General features: G+C 40.1%; 2 protein-coding genes across 4 annotated transcripts in view; both read right to left on the reverse strand.

Annotated features, from left to right (window-relative positions):
* LOC128565232 (60S ribosomal protein L23a-like) overlaps nt 1-2,577 on the reverse strand; it is a 31,239-nt gene extending 28,662 nt beyond the window's left edge. The window contains exon 1 of the mRNA XM_053561596.1: nt 2,536-2,577. Coding sequence (XP_053417571.1) covers nt 2,536-2,577 — 42 coding nt within the window. The remainder of the gene's footprint in view (nt 1-2,535) is intronic.
* CSTPP1 (centriolar satellite-associated tubulin polyglutamylase complex regulator 1) overlaps nt 1-15,199 on the reverse strand; it is a 226,131-nt gene extending 210,932 nt beyond the window's left edge. For 2 of the 3 annotated variants that reach the window (XR_008374140.1, XM_053560372.1), the window contains exon 1: nt 15,045-15,180. Coding sequence is in view for 2 of the 3 variants with exons in the window: in XM_053560372.1 (XP_053416347.1) it covers nt 15,045-15,090 (46 nt within the window). In the remaining variant the exon portion in view is untranslated. Of the gene's footprint in view, nt 1-15,044 lie in introns of all 3 variants that reach the window. The other variant, XM_053560370.1, reaches the window with a different exon arrangement.
* Nucleotides 15,200-19,391: the final 4,192 nt, after the last annotated feature.

The following is a 19,391-nucleotide window of genomic DNA, read 5'->3' on the forward strand; positions in this document are numbered from 1 at the left end:
GCTGGAAATCCTGTGATGACTTCCTAGAGCAGACCCTGCCTTCCACATTCTAAATTCAGGTTAAGTGAGAAAAAAAGTTCTTTCTTGTGTAAGTCATTGTACCGGGGGGGGGGGGGGTAAAGTGTTGGGGGATGGATCTTTTTATAATGGCAGCTCAGCCTTTACCCTAACTTATACCCTGAGAGAGCAGGTATAGAAAACCACCTGAAATGCAAAATCTCTGTAGACCTCAACAGCATAGCAAATATTAGTTTGGAGAGAGGAGAGTTGTGAGTACAGAGGGTAGTGAGTAGTTCTTGTCATTAATTAATACCTATGAAGTCAAACTTAACTAACATTGATTGGCAGCTAAACCACTAAATTTGGAATCAAAAGAATTAAGAGTTAAATCTTAGCTCCACAAACTGCCACCTATATGAACATTGGAAAACACATTTTTAAGTTCTTTGAGCCCCCATTTCCTCCTATGCCTAATAAAAATAATTTCCACCCTCATGGGTAATAACCCCAATATAATGTCTAAAATGATGATATTATATCATCGAGAAAATGTTAAGTTATGTTATATATATTATTCCAAAGACTCTAAGGAATATATCACATATTCTGTACAAATTTAAGTTCTGATACTTAAATTCTTATCGAACTGAACAGGAAAGAGGGCCCTTAGAAACAAATAAGATCTGAAAGAAGGCTAACAACACTAGCTTTAGAGTGAGATAAACTTCATTCAAACTTCAGCTCTAGACATACTAGCTCAGTGACCTTGAACAAGTTACATAATCTAAGTCTCAGTTTTCTCAAGGAAAAGTGAGATCAGCCTGGCGCCAATCTATTCTACTGTGAGGACTAAATGAGCCTGCTGTCTACCTCCAGTCCTTCTGGAAATGAAAATGACTCCAGAAGGCACACTAAGAACACCTATGTGAAAATATTTTCCACTTAAGACAGTACTGAAAGGCCAGGTACAGTGGGTCACTCCTGTAATCCTAGCACTCTAGGAGGCTAAGTGGGGAGGATTACTTGAGTTCAGGAGCTCCAGACCAGCTTGAGGAAAAGAAGATCTGTGTCTACTAAAAATAGAAAAACTAGGGTGGCACCTGTGGCTCAAAGGAGTGGGGTGCCAGCCCCATATACCGGAGGTGGTGGGTTCAGCCCCAGGCCCCCCCCCCCAAAAAATAGAAAAACTAGCCAGCCATAATGGTGGGTGCCTGTAGTCCCAGCTACTTGGGATGCTGATGCAAAAGGATGGCTTGAGTCCAAGAGTTTGAAGTTGCTATAAGCTATGATGATGTCATGGCACTCAATCCATGACAAATTGAGACTCTGTCTCAAAAAAAAAAAAAAAAGTGAAGTCAGTACTGAGGCAGCAGTACTACTTAAAAGTTGAAATACTTTCTCTGTATTTTAAAAAGAGTAAAAGACACAATCCATGCCTGATGGGTTTAGAATCTAAACAAAATAGCCTTTTCCTTCTTCGTGTCACCTAATAGCAAATGAAATCTGAGAAATAAAGTTATCCAAATACTACTAACTATAATTAGGAACAAAAGATGAAATTCTGAACCTTTACAATTACCTGAGGGATCTTCTCAGGTTTTGCAGCCTAAAAATCTTTGAAGATTTGGAAGAAGAGATGTCAGTGATACTTTTGTCATTTAAAAGTATAAATTGTTTTCTGGTGTCTATTTTTCCTTAAAAGTAACAACCAAAGGTGTTTTTATTACTTGGATGAGTTTGAGAACTTTCTAATTGGAGAATCCAATGTCAAGTCCTTCAACAACAGTTACTTTTTCTTACCATTGTAGGAAAGATAAAAAGTTCACACTACATTGAACAGTTTGATGAGAATATTTCAGATCGTATATGAAACCAGCACATTGTACCCCTTGATTGCACTAATGTACACAGCTATGATTTAACAAATAAAAAAAAAAAAGTTCACAGTGTGAGACTAATCAACCACCTCTTTTCCTTGTAAGTTGATTTCTCCTTTATAAATATAAGATCAAAAATAAATATTTGTTAGAAGAGCAAAGGCCAAAACAGTCCCTATGTCCAGGCATGACAGCAAAGATAAGCAAGACTCCAAAGGCTATTAGTAAGCATAACCTTGAAGAGAACAAAAGGTAAGTCTGTTCTTTTTATTTCTTTTCTTTATTGTTTTTGTTTTTTTTTTTTTTTAGAGACAGAGTCTCACTTTATCGCCCTTGATAGAGTGCCGTGGCGTCACACAGCTCACAGCAACCTCCAACTCCTGGGCTTAGGCAATTCTCCTGCCTCAGTCTCCCGAGTAGCTGGGACTACAGGCGTCTGCCACAACGCCCAGCTACTTTTTTGTTGCAGTTTGGCCAGGGCCGGGTTTGAACCCGCCACCCTCGGTATATGGGGCCGGCGCCCTGCTCACTGAGCCACAGGCGCCACCCTTTGTTTTTGTTTTTGAGATAGAATCTTCTGTTGCCCAGGCTAGAGTGCTATGCCATGATCATTAGCTCACTGCAACTCCCAAATCTGGGGCTGAAGTGAACTTCTCACCTCAGCCTCCAGAGTAGAAGAGCCTACAGCTCGTGCCACCATGTCCAGCTAATATTTTTATTATTGTTGTTTTTGTACAGAGTTTTGTTTATGTTGCCCAGGCTGGCCTCAAGGAATCCTCCTGCGTCAGCCTCCCAAAGTGCCGCTTTACAAGGATGAGCAGCCACATCTGACCTATTTTCTTTTACCTCTAATAATGTTCACCATTATTTACTATGCCAACCCTTGAAAAAAGCAAAAGATTGGCTGCACATGTGAGACTTTATATTATAAGGTAATTATGTGTCTAAACAGCAGGTTCAGATGTTTTACAGGCTATCAAAAAAGATAATCAATTTTGAGTTTCATTAAATAGTTTACTTTTAAGATACTTGACATATATTAATTAATTCATCCTTTCAACCCTCTGTGAGGTAGCTTTATCAACTCCATTTGTCGGGGAAATTTGATCAAGGAGAAGAGTATATTCTGTTTACAAAACACCTACCCTGTAAAGAATGCCACATGTTTATTTTCTCAATCTTCTAACATTCCTGTAAGGTAGGTGGCATATCACCTCTTCCATTTTTATAGGTAAAAAACAATGGCTCAAGGAGCTTAATGACTTACATGGTAGCCTGCATTTTATCCAGTAACTAGAACATACTTCTTAGGATTAAGCCTGGACCATGGACTCAAATCTGAACTGCATGTAGTTCAAGAGTGTCAATTGTCTAGTTTTCTCTATGGTCATCTTTCAACCCATCACATTCCAGAAAGGACTGGAGTCATGCTTGTCGTTTAAGCTTACATGTCCAATGTTTATAAAGCTTATTACTATCATTTTTCTAAATTGGACTAGTTTTGTCTAAATGCCCAAAAGCTAAATTATTTTTTGTTTACTGTCTGTGCACTAGTATTATAAATGATGTCATCAGGGAATGTACAAAACTCCTAAGACAAAGCTGCAGGGCTAATAAAAGCAACCCACTTAGGGAAGAGAGCAATTCTTCTCTCTCTCACTCTTTTTTTTTTTCAAGTAGCTACCACACAAAAAAATGACTCATTAGGCCCAAAGAGGTGACTGTGCCATGTAAGGGCTTCTTACGCAGTCTTGCACAAAGAGATCTGAATGGCAGCATAAGGCGTCCTCTTCTGTGCATTTTCCTCCAGGCAGAATGTGCATTTGTGTGGCTACATACACAATTATAATCTTCTCTGAAAGGCAATTCCTTCCATATGACAGGCTGAACAGTGGCCTGAGTGCTAGCCTCATGTAGCCAGTGCAGTTAACATGCTGAAAAACCAGACACATTTAAACTTGCCTTTCTGAAAAACTAAGATAGGAAAGAAGAAGCAAAGCTGGAAAGAACTCCACATAGAGAGAAAGAAGGCCAGTCCAAGTGCCCACAGTCCAAGTGCCCACACTCACATTCTCATAGGCAGAATGTCTTTGTGTGCTGCCTACTTACATGTCAATTCGCAGGACTCTGGGGCATGAGAACCATGGAGCTGAGTGGTTCTGGCAGCCTCTCCATTTGACAAGCAAAGCCAAAGACATGTAGGCTTTGGTACGTTTTACATTCTAAAGTGTTACTGTATCAAACATGCTATTTTTAATAATATAATTTTCCCATTTAGAGTACGTTGTATGTAAGTTGGCCACAGGAGGAGTTCTGCCACATAAATTACAAAAAACAAAAACAAATAGTAGTGAGTCCTAATGCAGCCCTATCCCTACTAGATGACTCTCTTTACTCGGGGTGGGGTGGGGTGGGGTGGGGTGGGGTCCTGGAGGATCACAGGTGAAAGAAGTCTGAATTTCACAAATGCCTGTTATGAGGTTCTGGGGCACAAGCGGATTTCTGTCTGAGATTATAGAAACTGAAGCTTGTGTTTTATCACAAGTACCTGCAATCTCAGGAACAGATAATAGTATTAAGGAGACCTTGAGCTAACAATATGACAGCTGGAAAAAAGGCTCTTACTTTCTAAAGAATAGTGCTTTTAAAAAGCTAATTCCATAAAGAAAAAGAAAGGGCTCTAAAAGTGCCTTCTCAAACAATACTTACTTTTACCGAGTTCCTGCTAATCAAACAAAACTTAGTCAAAAGCTTTTATAGAAGCTACATTTGATGATTTCAGCAGTAACTGCTTTGTTTAAAGAAAGGTGTTTAAGAAAAACACATAGCCAATGGGATCAGTAATTTGGTTAAGTTCAGATGTGTTTGGGAAAATCCCTCCTCTCTTTGATAAATCATTAAAATTCTGCTCAGATAAATGTGTTTTGACTTGAAATTCCAATCATAGAATGAGCTATTTTCTAAGGCCCCTAGGGAAGTGGTGTAAGGGTGATCCCAAGACAGAAAAAGGACCCAGGGATTAGTTTACAAGTGTAATTCCAGTCTTAAAGCATATCACTCACTCTGCCCAATGCAAGGACGGGATCTTGTGGAGATGCCCCCAAATTGTCCAATATTGTATAAAATGTCTTTCCTTTTAAAAATAGATCTTAATATTAACATAATCAAAACACTGATATTAACCAAGAAATTAAACTTAGGTATAATCAGAGTTTCAAACCAAAACGATGTAGGTTTTAATCAGTCATCCTTTTTTTCAGTCATCCTTTAATCGGTCATTCTTTTTTTCATTAATTTAAGAGGGGGAGAAAAACATAGTTTCTCTCACACGGTAGAAATTCAATAACTACTTGTTGAACTCGATTCCTTTCTCCCATTTATTTTAAAATTTATTCTGCTACTTAAAGCAGACCATTCATTCAAGAATTGAGCCCTTCACTTGGGCCAACCATTGTGCTAGACTTTAGAGATAGTGAGAGAAAAAGCCTGCCCTCATGGTTTACATTCTAATAAGAAACAGACAATAACCAAGTATACAAGTAGATAAACAAGATAACTATGATAAGTTCTATGAAGGATAGGATAATAAATGAAATAGGCTAATAGATCATGTCTCTTCTGATCTACTACTACTACTTTTTAAACTTCAATTATCTACTTGGCTTCTCAGAATTATTCACTTAGCAAATTTATTTGCACTATATTTGTGCAAATAAAAGTGACCCCAACTTTTGGAGAGCATTTGAAGGATTTTATGATTACTTGATTATATAGACGATAAGCAAGGTCAAAAAATGAACTTTTTTAAAACCCTAGAATAACACTGAAATCACCTTCACTTTTCTTTAAAGATGTATGAATAGACAAGGACCTAGAAGCTTTAGAACTCACTTGCTCTTTTCCCCCCTAACAGAATGGTGTTTATTAATTTATTAAATAGTTTACAGATTCCTTGGTAAGGTAGAAGAAAAGAGTCTAGAGGCTGGCAAGGTATCTCATGCCTGTAATCCCAGCATGGGGGAACCAAGGCAGGTAGATTGCCTGAGTTCACGGGATCAAGACCAGCCTGTGCAAGAACGAGACTCCATTTCTAAAAAATAGCAGGGCATTGTGGTAGGCACCTGTAAGTCCCAGCTGCTTGGTAGGCTGAGGCAAGAGAATTGCTTAAACCCAAGAGTTTGAGGTTGTGTGAGCTATGACGCCAAGGCCCTCTACTGAGGGCAACAAAGTGAGACTCTGTCTCCAAAAAAAGAGAGTCTAGGGGCTAAACTTCCTGAAAAACTCCCAAAAGGAACATTCTAGAACTGGGCTATCAGCCGGGCACGGTGGCTTATGCATGTAATCTCAGCACTTGGGACAGCAAGGTGGGCAGACTGACTGAGCTCACAGGTTCGAGACCAGCCTGAGCCAGAGCGAGACCCCATCTTTAAAAAATAGCCAGGCATTGTGGCAGGCACTTGTAGTTCCAGCTACTTGAGAGGCTGAGGCAAAAGGATCACTTGAACCCAAGAGTTTGATGTTGCTGTGAGCTAAGACACCATGGCACTCTACCAAGTGAGACTGTCTCAAAAACAACACCGACATCAAAAACCCAACAATAGAACTAAGCTATAAAGGGAACTTCTGTCCCAGCAATGACTGAGAAACTAAGGACCAAACTGGGAAAGGGCCAAAACAGCTGCTGGCTCTAGAATCATACAGTTCACACATTCTATAATGGCACTTATTACACTGTCACTTTGTGTTATGGTAATATATGACTATGTCCCATCTCCCATCTATGGTGAGGTACATTAAATATTCATGCCCTGCTATATACCAGAGAAGGTACTCATGAAGGAAGGAAGAAAGAAAAGAAAGGAAAGAAGAAAATATAGAGGTGATTTTGTGAACATGTTCATAATTATTTTAAAGTGACTGGATTTATATATTATAAACCTAGTTTCCAAAGATTTAGGAAGTCAGTATAACATCTATAATATTTTATTTCCTTTCCTTTCTGCAACAACCCAAACACTTCCAAGGTCCTAAGAGGATTTCTGCTAATTTATTGCAAACAGCAATGTTTCCCAGTATAGGAATGGATTTGGAAAGTTCACTAATTATATTAAAACAAAGATGTTTGCATATATGTATCAGCAGTCATCAAAAAAACAAAAAGTTGTGCCTGTCAGTCAGACAAGTAGCTATCATTAACAATGCCGAAGAGTCTTCCATATAGAAAGAGTCCTACGTCGGAACCTTTGCCAAAGCTTAAAGAAACTTTATTAATTTGATGGCTGGAAGGGACTATGTCAGAGACTGTTGGATGCTGTTTTAGCCCGGGTACTGTGAGAAGCAAACACCAAAATAGGACCAGACATGCAAGAGATGTACTGGGGTGAAACACCCATGACATAAAATGGGAAGAGAGGGAACCAGAGGAGTCTGGGAGAGCTGACAGACCACAAGACGGGTTTGACCCTAGTAAAGGGGGAGGGAAGGGAGGAAGGGACTCTGACAGCAGTGCAGGGGGAGTCTTCAAGCTGAAGTCACCCACCAGAGGAGTCACATGTCTCCTAGAAGTGGGTCTGTTCTGCCTAGTCATTGACTAGGAGCAGCCCATTGTGAAGTATGATCTCAATGTGAATAGGGTGTTGGATTCAGAGCTGAAGTAGGGAATCAATCATATTGCCCTCCCCATGATGGAGATCTGAGACACTTCCATGGTTGCCATGGGTGTTTTACAAAGTTTTATAAAAGTATAGTAACAATAATAACAGCTATTATTATTACTCAATAAATACTTTCTTTGTATACCCTCTTTTCACAATGATCTTTTTGTATACCCTCTTTTCACAATGTAGACACGAGGTTGCAGCCAAGTAATGTTCTAAATGTTTACATGTATGAGGTAAGTACTATTATTATCTACATTTTGCAAATGTGGAAATTAAGGCACAGAAAGATTAAGTAACTTCCTCAAGGTCACACAGCCACCCAAAGTACACAGATTACTATCAACAAAACTCTCCCAAATAGTTTAGAGTTATCTTCCTCACTGCCTGCGTCCTATAGAAGAGGCCAGTAGCAAGAAGGAACTGGGAATTTTACCATTCCCTGACCCATCATGATTCCTAGGATGCCCCCTCATGGTAGAAATGTTAAATGAAGTCTTTGGATTCACCTGAACTATGCAATAGTTAGAGCCCCATTTTTAGAGTTGTTCAAAGTATTTATATGGTAGTGCTTAAAGCCAATATGGACTTGAATCAGACTTCAGGATTCGAATTCTGGTTTTACCATTAACTAGTTATTGGGTATCTTCATGTGTAGTTTCCTCTTCTGTGAAATGGAGATAACAATTGAAACTATCTTCATATGAATTAACATATGTAAAGTATTTAAAATAGTACCTAGTACTTAGTTGTTGGTTGTAGTTGTCATTGTTGTTGGGCAGGCCTGGGCTGGATTCAAACCCGCCAGCTGCAGTGTATATGGCTGGCCCTCTAGCCACCGAGCCATAGGCGCCAAGCCTATTTTGGGCCTTTTTGATAAAGGCCATTCTCACTGGAGTTAAATGATATCTCATTGTGGTTTTGAAGTAAGTTCTTAACAAGTTAGCTACCTCACATTTGGGGTACCCTAAGGTTAGAGTATTCATATTCCATTTAACATACATGTATGAATTAAGTATATGAGGGTATACAAAAATGAGTAAAATATAATTCCTGTGCCTAAGAAATTTATTTGCACCTAATGAATTGTTTAAGAGCTCCATCCTTAACAGGGAAGCAAAGATCACTGCCCTTTTAGCCAATAGTTATTTTTGTGCGTTTGTTTTTCTTTTTAGTGGAGAGAAAAAAAAACAGGCTGTGGAATCTGACAAACCCAGGTTTGATTCCCTACTTTACTATCCATCTTGCCTTGATCTTGTCCAAAGATCTTGTGTGTGATCTTGTCCAAATCAATTAGCCTTCCTAAGTCTCAGTTTCCTTATTTGTAAATGTGAGATGATATTAATAACTATGAAATGGAACTAATAATAGTACCTACTTCATATGCTAGTTGTGAAGATGACATAAGATAAAGCACAGTGCCAAGCATATAGAAAAACTTCAAAAACTGTAACTTAAAGAAAAATTATTCAATTTGTAGTGATTCCTCTAAATGCATAGCCCCCAAAGAGAAAAACCATCTCTGATTTCCTAGAGTTATTTATTATGCCAACTTACTACCAACCTTAGTGAAAATAAGCAGGTTCCATGGAAATAAAAGAGGCAACCTGTAGCATGAGTGAAACCAAGTACCTTGCCAAAGAAGGTGGAGTAAAAAATAAACCTCACACCCTCATACTTATACTCAGGTCAGCACGTAGGTGGTGTGTTTGGCAAACCTGGGACCAGAAGAGGCTGCCCTTTGGCTTTAGAGAGTTCTCCACACCCAATCATACAGTGACACACCTCAGCCTCTGGCAGAAGCCTCCAATAAGTAGGTTTCACAAACCTGGATATCTTTCATGTGTCTTTACACAAAGAGTTCTATATTTATTTCATCTTCTTACCAAACCGTACACTCTTTCTTCAGGCCCCAGCATTAACATACTTTTTATCACTACATTCTGATGACTGCAGACATGAATATCATTGAGCTATACTTTAATGATGATCTTAAGTTCTTAAGCCAGGCCATGATGATAGGTTCTAACCCACAAAGTCAGTGGAGAAAGGATTAGTTTACCCAACATGATGAAAGATTGTTTTCTTCACTAACAGTCAAAAAGGCAAATACAATCCCTGGCTAGCACATAGAAAAGTGTATCTACAGTTATTCACTGGAATATGGTATCCCTGCAATTTATATCATAATCCTAAAAACAGGTCTCCACATATACTTACTAAGGGTATTCAGCTTTAGCTTTTTTGCTTCACTGAATGCCTAGAAGCAGAGGTCCTCAAACTTTTTTAACAGGGGGCCAGTTCACTGTCCCTCAGACCATCTGAGGGCCGTACTATAGTTTTAAAAAAAAAAACTATGAACAAATTCCAATGCACACTGCACATATCTTATTTTGAAGTAAACATATAAAACGGGAACAAATACAATCACACTGCCGCATATGACCCACTGGCTGTAGTTTGAGGACCCCTGCTAGAGCTTTCCTATTTCTGCAATTTTCTTTTCTCTAGGCCTACACATGCAAATGACATTAAATGTGTAAAAAAAGAAAATATAAAAAAATTTTAAAATCCACAGGTATTAAAAAATTTAAATCAGGAAATATTTTATCAATTCTAATCTCTAGGAAAAGGATGTAAGTGGTCATTAAGTTGAGAACGAATGTTTCAAAACAGCATGCCTCTAAGAGAGATCAAACTATAATAATAGACAGGGGTGGTTCTCAACTAAAAACATACATTTCAGCAGAGTTTATATGGTTTGATGAATCATGAGGAAACCAGTGAATAGTATGACTATGCTAAGGGAACTATGAATTTCCAGATAGTGGTTAGGATAGATAGTTAAGACAAATATGCAACAGAGCCTAAAGGAGCATTTATCTAGAATTCAAGTATGTGGGGTGGTTGGACTTCATGAACACTGAAGCTTTTTCTTTTCAGACAGAATCTCACTTTGTGGCCCTCCCCATAGCATCATAGCTCAAAGTCTTGGGCTCAAGCAATCCTTTTGCCTCAGCCTCCCAAGTAGCTAATATTATAGGCATCTGCCACAGAGTCCAGCTATTTTTAGAGGCAGGGTCTTGCTCTTGCCAGTCTCAAACTTCTGAGCTCAAGGGATCCACCTGCCTTGGCCTCCCAGAGTGCTATGATTACAGGCAAAAGCCACTGCTCCAGACCTAACACTGAAGCTTTTTCAACCAACCTAAGACTTTGATTCTGTTTGTAGATTTATTGTCATCTTTGCCACTGAATTAGTATTCTTTTTTTTTTTTTTTTGACACAGAGTCTCACTATGTCGCTCTCAGTAGAGTGCTGTGAAGTCACAGCTCATAGCAATCTCAAACTCTTGGGCTTAAGCGATTCTCTTGCCTTAGCCTTCCAAGTAGCTGGGACTACGGGCTCCTGCCACAATGCCCGGCTATTTTTTTGTTATAGTTGTCATTGCTGTTTAGCAGGCTCAGGCTGGGTTTGAACCCACCAGCCCCAAGGTATGTGGCTGGCGCCCTAACAACTGAGCTACAGGCACTGAGGCTTTATTTATTTATTTATTTGAGACAGAGTCTCACTTTGTCACCCTTGGTAGAGTGCCATGGCATCTCAGCTCACCACAACCTCAAACTCTTGGGCTCAAGTGATTCTCTTGCCTCAGCCTCCCAAGTAGCTGTAACTACAGGTGTCCACCACAATGTCCAGCTATTTTTGGAGATGAGGGAGGGGTCTCAATCTGGCTCAGGCTGATCTTGAACCTGTGAACTCAGGCAATCCACCTGCCTTGACCTCCCAAGTGCTGGGATTATAGGTGTGAGCCACCGCACCCAGCCCTGAATTAGTATCCTTGAGAAAGCCACTTTTGGATGGACCACCAAATTCTATACACTAAAGCACCAGTATATCAAATATGCCAAGCCTTTGAAACATGCAATTCAAACAGCAAACACCCAAGGAACTAAACAATGAACTAGGCTTTTCAAATATTTCAAAGATTCACTGAGTACTGAGTAAATGATATAAAATACACATACATAAAATCTTTAGCAAAAATATAGGCGCTGCTAGACACTGATATTGTTACTCATTAGATACAAAATTATCTGTGATGTAAGTGACCCCTTTTAGATGATTAATGGATGTAGTCACTGTCTTTAACTCACTCTCTCTATGCACATAAATATGTACATATGTTTATGTATGTGTGTACATATACCTTTCAAAGACCAAATAGCCCTTAAACTTAATGAAAAGATATTCAACTTCATAAAGGAAGTGTACTTTAAATCTACCTTGATACTATTTGTCATTGAACAGATTGACAAATCCAAAAGTTTGATCTATTTTGTTGGCAAGAATGTGGAGAGACAGGCATTCTCTTACTTTGCTGGTGGCAGGGTAAAATGGTACAGCCCCTATGAAGAGCAATTAGGCAATGTTTACCAATATTTCAAATGCATATGCCCCTGATCCAGCATTACTACTTTGTGGAATTTCTCCTTGCAGATACACTTGCAAAGGAAGGTTATTTGTTGCCAACATTTTTAGTAATAGCCAAAGGCTAACAACTCATTGTCTAGCAACACAGAATCAATTACATAAATTATGTAAACAGAGCACAGTTAAAAATAAATTTTATTATTATTATTTTTATTTTTTTGGAGAGAAGTTCTCACTCTATTGCCCTGGATAGGGTGCTGTGCCATCATAGCTCATAGTAACCTCAAAATTTTGGGCTCAAGCGATCCTCTTGCCTCAGCCTCCAAAGTAGCTGAAATTACAGGCATCTGCCGTAACACCTAGCTATTTTTTAAAGACGGGGTCTCACTTTCCTTAGGTTGGTCTTGAACTCCAGAGCTCAAGCAATCCACTAGCCTGGAGTGCTAAGATTACAGGTCTGAGCCACTATACCCAGCTAAAAATAAATTTTAAAAGGAATGAGGAAGCGCTCTACTGATACAGAAATTACTTTGCAATATAATTAAATGAAAAAGTGTGCTCTGTATGTTCCTTTATGTATGTAACAAAATAAACTCTGGAAAGATACACAGAAAACCAGGAGTAATAGTTACTTGTGGGGGGGTGCTAAGGATGGATGGAAACTGGACAGATGGGGAGAAAAGGGTAGAAGAGATATTTTACTATTAACTACTTCATATTTTAAGAAAATTTATTTACTTATTTATTTTTAAGATAGAGTCTCATTTTGTCACCCTTGGTAGAGTAGCATGGCATTACAACTCCCAGCAATCTCAAACTCTTGGGCTCAAGTGATTCTCTTGCCTCAGCCTCCCAAGTAGCTGGGACTACAGGTGCCTGCCATAATGCCCGTCTATTTTTTAGAGACGGGGTCTCACTCATGCTCAGGCTAGTCTCCAACTGGTGAGCTCGGGCAATCCACCCACCTCAGCCTCCCAAGTGCTGGGATTACAGGCATAAGCCACCATGCCCGGCAATATTTTAAAAAAATAAAAAAATAAAAATTTTTAGCTATAGCTGCTGGAATGGGATATTTAAAAAAAATTTTTAATCAACTTTTCATATTACCAATTCAAAAATTTAAACCAAATTGTTTTTGATTAAAAAAATATGTATAGTCTATCCATACAGTGGTCCATTAATCAACAGTAACAATAAACACGCTATCAAGCCACAAAAAAAACATAGAGGAAACTTAAATGCCTATTGCTAAGTGAAAGAAGCTCATCTGGAAAGGCAACACAAAGTATGGCTCCAATTATATGATATGCCTGGAAAAGACAAAACTTTAAAGACAGTTAAGATCAGGAGTTACCAGGTGGCTTAAAGGAGTAGGGCACGGGCCGCATATGCCAGAGGTGGCAGGTTCAAACCCAACCCCAGCCAAAAACTGCAAAAAAAAAAAAAGATCAGGAGTTATCAAGGGTTCCTGGGGAGGGAGAAGGATGAACAGGTGGAACATAGAAAGATTTTTAGGGCAGTGCAACCATTCTGTGTAATAGTGTAATAATGAACATACAACATTAAACATTTGTCAAAAACCCATACAACACAAAGAATTAACCCTAATGTAAACTATGGGCTTAGTTAATAATGTATTCATATTGGTTTATCAATTGTAACCAATGTTCCACACTAATGCAAGATATTAATAATAGGGGAAACTGAACGGGGAAGAGAGCTCTCTGCTCAATTTTCTATAAACTTAAAACTATTTTATTGGATGGCGCCTGTGGCTCAGTGAGTAGGGCGCCGGCCCCATATACTGAGGGTGGCGGGTTCAAACCCAGCTCCAGCTGAACTGCAAACAAAAAATAGCCCGGCGTTGTGAGAGGCACCTGTAGTCCCAGCTGCTCAGGAGGCTGAGGTAGGAGAATCGTGAAAGCCCAAGAGCTGGAGGTTGCTGTGAGTCCTGTGACGTCATGGCACTCTACCGAGGGCGGTAAAGTGAGACTCTGTCTCTACAAAAAAAAAAAAAAAAACTATTTTATTATTTTATTTAGTCTCACTTTGTCACCCTCTGGAAAGTGCTGTCATAGATCACCGGAACCTCAAACTCTTGGGCTCAAGCAATCCTCTTGCCTCAGCTGCACCCACCACAATGCCTGGCTATTTCTAAGAGATGGGGTCTTGCTCTTGCTCAGGCTGGTTAAAACTCTTCTAAAACAAGTAAAGTCTATGGCTTATTTAAAATGTATATGTGTGTGTATATATCTCTGTGTGCCTCTTTTCATCCAGTAAATGTATCAAATCCAGTATTCAGTAAAGTACAACAGATACAGTTTTAGCTGAAGAGCTAAGACCAGAAGAGCTCAAGTTTTGGAACGGGCAAATATGGTTCTGATCCTAGTGCTACCATTTTCTAGTTCTGTGGACTTATTTACGCAAATTATCTCTACAGTCTCAATTTCTCCATCTGCAAAAACTGAAAACACAGCATTTCCTTCTAGGGCTGTCAAGAAGTTCATATACTGAGGCAAGAGAATCGCCTAAACTCAGGAGTTGGAGGTTGCTGTGAGCTGTGATGTCACAACACTCTACCGAGGGTGACAAAGTGAGACTGTCTCTACAAAAAAAAAAAAAAAATTCATATAAAAAGTAATGTATATAAAATCCTTAGCACACAGTGCATAATGAAAAGAAAAAGCTCAATATGTTAACTGCCACTATAAAGGTAAAATGATTATTCATGGAATAACTGATTTGGCACTTCAGGTTCCAAGAGATTACTTACTCTACAACCAGCATATAAATAATTCCCCAACAGGGCCCCAAATTCTCAAGTCCAACCTGACACACTTTGAACACACTGCCTGAGTTCCACTCTGTACACTTCAGACCATCCTTTATTCCTCAGATGCTTTTTCCATCTTGCTTGGCCTTTCAGGCTCAGGCCCTGGAACCCCCGCCTTTCGGCCCCTCCCCATTTCACCCCGACCCGATCCCACTCAGCCCCCGCCCCCCACGGCCGTCTCCTCCAGGCCCAAGGCCTAATTTGTCTTCACGTCCTTCCTTCCCCAAAGTTGAAGAAAGCTCCTACCCAGATACTCGTAGTCCGGTAGGGCTAGACGCTCGGGACTCAGCATCCTTTGACCCAGGTAGCTTCAAAGCACCAGCTCTCTCCGGCTTCCGGAACCCGAGACGCAGGCCCTCTCCGTTGCCATGGTACCCACGCCGCGGGTGGGGAGGCAGGAGGCGGAGGGGTTGTCACACAAACAACCTCCGAGTAGCAAAACCAAGCAGGCCACACAAGTTCCGGGAGCCGGCGCTTTGCGGCAGTGGAGGATTTTTTTGGACTCTTCATTTTGAGGATTTGGTTTTAGAGGAAAAAGCACTCTTTTGAAGCGGTCGTATTTATTGGTGCCAAAAATTACTGTCAACCGTCTTTAGTTTCTGAATTTCATGACTACTCCTGCTTTGTGCACTTTTATCCCCCCCATAAACACTTAGTATCTGATTACCTATTTTTATCTCTTTAATATTTACTATCTTAAATTACTATAAAGTGCTTTCACATATGTATACTTTGGCTGCTTCTAGACGTCAGGGAGGTGTCTTTTCTGCCTACGACAGGGCTGGACACACAAAAGGTGCTTATTAAGTTTTTTGTGAGATAATTACCATTTCCTGTCAAATTCCTCTTTATCTTTAGTTTTCTATTCCCATCCCTTACTATTTCGTAGTCTTCCCAAGTGTCTTTCCCTTTTCCTACACTTTTTCTTGAGGGGAAGCAGAAACTAGGGCACCTATTATATTCCCCACTCCCACTTCCTCAATTGCTCTCTTCTCCTTTAAGAGAGAATATTCATTGGTTTTCAAGTTTCCAAATCTATCTCTTTTTGCACCTTTCCCACTGATACCCAACAACAGGCCAGAGGTCTGTGGCACTTGTCACAGTTCAAACCTAGCAGAAGAAGCCCCTCTGCAGACTTGCATATTTTTAGTTAGTGCCCTTCCCCTACAAAAAGGTGATGTTTTGTGAAAAAGAAAACAAAAATCAAGCTTTCAAAGGAATGCCTGGGAAACCAGTAGACCACCTACACCGGGAGGAAAAGGAAAGAGGAGGTTTTTCTCTTTGTGTTCTGAGTGCCCTATTCTTAGTCTCCTTCAGAAAGGAGCCTCAAACCTCCTAATTCTCCCTTTCCCTTAAAATTGTATATGTGTCTCAATTCTAGGCTCCTGTGAGTCACTCTGAACTTGGATGTGGTAAGGATAAAGCGACAGAGCCAAAGAAGAAGCAGGGTTTACTATCTTGAGGTAATGAATTTAGTAATTTGGTATTTGCTGTGAAATCCTGCAAATTTGATTTTAAAATGTTTGCCCTCTTCCTTGCTACCCCCACCCCATACAGCTTGAGGGTATAGAAGTTTCATACTTTCCATACCTGTGATCTATTTCTATATTGTTAATAAAGTAATAGGATAGTAATTATCAAGGATAATTTTACTTGATTACCAAGCAATCTGAAGCTATTTGCAGATAATTTCTTTTGTCCTCATAAAAACTTTCTAAAGCACTTCTCCCTTTTCTAAATAGGGGAATTGAGGCATAAGTCATTTGCTTCTCTAGCATCATTCATCCAATGAGAGGGAGCGCTGGAACTGGATCTCAGCTATCCCAACATCCAAGATAGTGGTCTGACCACTAAACCACACAGCCTCTTTTTTTAAGGTTTGTTTGGCTTGGCTTTTATTTATTTATTTTTCCTCTAACTCTTCCCTGCTAGCAACTGGAAGCTCCCAGATAAAAGAAAAAAATAATTTTGAGTCCAGGCTGAGCATTTGACATCCTCTTATTTCTGAAGCACTACCCTGGGTCTTGGAGGGTGCTGTTGCTGGGGTCTGTGTGGTGGATCTGGGAACCATCCCCAAGAATATAGCTTTGTTTGGGCATTAACCCATTTGTGGTTATAATAATGATAAGTTTCAGCACCAGTGGCGCCCGACTGTTAATGACTCAAAAAAAGCTAAATAAGAACAAGATGTCATCTCTGGAGCAATTTGTAGGTTTTTCCTACCGCTCCATAAAAATCTTAAGGACCCTTGTATTTAAAGTCACTCTTTGAATGTCCTGAACATTCTATTGAGGAGGACTTAGAAAAGGATAGGAGGTTGCTAGACTAAGACTTCAAGAAAATTTGCAGTTTCACAGAAATAACAGGTGGCCTTACTGCTGACAGAATTTCTGACTATTTGTATTTTTCTTCTTTATACTTTTCTATATTCTTGAATTTTCCATAATAGGCATTAACTATAGCCTGAAAAGAAATATGGCTGGGTTCAATCCTGCCACCCTTGGTTTATGGGGCCGGTGCTCTACTCACTGAGCCACAGGCGCTGCCCCTCTTGGGCTTAAGTGATTCTCTTGCCTCAGCCTCCCAAGTAGCTGGGACTACAGGCACCCACCACAACACCCAGCTATTTTTAAAGATGGGGTCTTGGCTGGGTGCCGGTAGCATAGTGGTTACGGTGCCAGCCACATACACTGAAGTTGGCAAGTTCGAACCTGGCCCAGGCCAGTTAACCAACAATGACAGCTGCAAAAAATAGCTGGGGCATTGTGGCAGATGCCTGTGGTCCCAGATGCTTGGGTGTCTGAGGCAAAAGAATCACTTGAGCTCAAGAGTTTGAGGTTGCTGTGAGCTGTGATGCCACAGCACTCTACCCAGGGCGACATAGTAAGACTGTCTCAAAAAATAAAATAAAAATAAAGATGGGGTCTTGCTCTTGCTCAGGCTGGTCTCAAACCTGTGAACTCAGGCAATCTACCCACCCATGCTTCCCAGAGTTCTAGAATTACTGCATGAGCCACCCAGCCCGGCAATGTGTTTGTTTTTCTTAAGAAGCAGCCACTATAGGTCTGGCGACAAAGTAAAACTAAGTCTCAAAAAAACAAACAAAAAAAAGTCACCAGGCAAGGGGATTGCTTGACTTGGAGGTTGCTGTAATCTATGACGCCACGGCACTCTACCCAGGATGACAGCTTGAGACTCTGTCTCAAAAAAAAAAAAAAAAAAAAAAAGCTGGGCGGCACCTGTGGCTCAGTGAGTAGGGCGCCAGCCCCATATGCCGAGGGTGGCAGGTTCAAACCCAGCCCCGGCCAAACTGCAACAAAAAATAGCCGGGCGTTGTGGCAGGCACCTGTAGTCCCAGCTGCTTGGGAGGCTGAGGCAAGAGAAACCCGTAAGCCCAAGAGTTAGAGGTTTCTGTGAGCCGTGTGACACCACGGCACTCTACCCGAGGGCAGTATAGTGAGACTCTGTCTCTACAAAAAAAAAAAAAGCAGCAGCCACTACTTTTAGATTTCTCTTCTGTCATACATTATGTGATAATAGATTTGGCAGATACTGGTTGAGGAGAAAAATTTTCGGTGAAACACACTATATCAGTCTTAAGAAGAAGGGAAATATGCATTCTTGTTAAAATCAAGGCTATTCTTGTAACCCTGTTAAAAATGCTAAGGAAAGAAAAAATATCAGCCTTCAGTCTAAATGCAGTTTTCAGGTTCTTAAACTGTCATAATGTATTTCTAAAAAATTACCAAAACAAATAATGATCCAAGTAAGTCAATAACTCAGAAGAGTACTCCTGAAAAGAGGCAAGTGATATGAAATTGATCAAAACAGAGCATGAGATGTTAAAGGCAATATTATAGCATGAGTAATGCAAGCATCAAACTTGGAACAAAAGCAGACCTCACATAAGAGAGACTATATAGGGCCGCACCTGTGGCTCAGTCGGTAAGGCGCCGGCCCCATATACTGAGGGTGGCGAGTTCAAACTCGACCCCGGCCAAACAGCAACAAAAAAATAGCTGGGCGTTGTGGCGGGTGCCTGTAGTCCCAGCTACTTGGGAGGCTGAGGCAAGAGAATCACTTAAGCCCAGGAGTTGGAGGTTGCTGTGAGCTGTGTGATGCCATGGCACTCTACCGAGGGCCATAAAGTGAAACTCTGTCTCTACAAAAAAAAAAAAGAAAAGAAAGACTATATAGACCAGGCTCACAGATGTGAGCCACAAGTACTAGCACTTTGGGAGGCCAAGGCAGTTGGATTGCTTGAGTTCAGTAGTTTGAGACCAGCCTGAGCAAGAGCAAGACCCCATCTCCACTAAAATTAGAAATACCCAGGGTGATAGATTGAGACTCCGTCTCAAAAAACCAAACAAAAAACAAACTTTAAAAAAAATGTTAAAAAGAAAGAATATGTTGAGACAAAAATTTATCAGATAATATTTTCTGATTGTATAGAGAAAAAATTAAGAGACATCTCTGGCTCTGCAGAAGACCTATTAAAAGATTGATAGGGAAGAAAATCCTAAGCAAACACAAATGTATTAAATAGTTTTAAATCTCAAGGAAGGAATAAGTAAAGAATAAATGCAGCCTGAA

The sequence above is a fragment of the Nycticebus coucang genome, chromosome 14, assembly GCF_027406575.1.
Source record: "Nycticebus coucang isolate mNycCou1 chromosome 14, mNycCou1.pri, whole genome shotgun sequence".
NCBI classification, from domain to species: domain Eukaryota; kingdom Metazoa; phylum Chordata; class Mammalia; order Primates; family Lorisidae; genus Nycticebus; species Nycticebus coucang.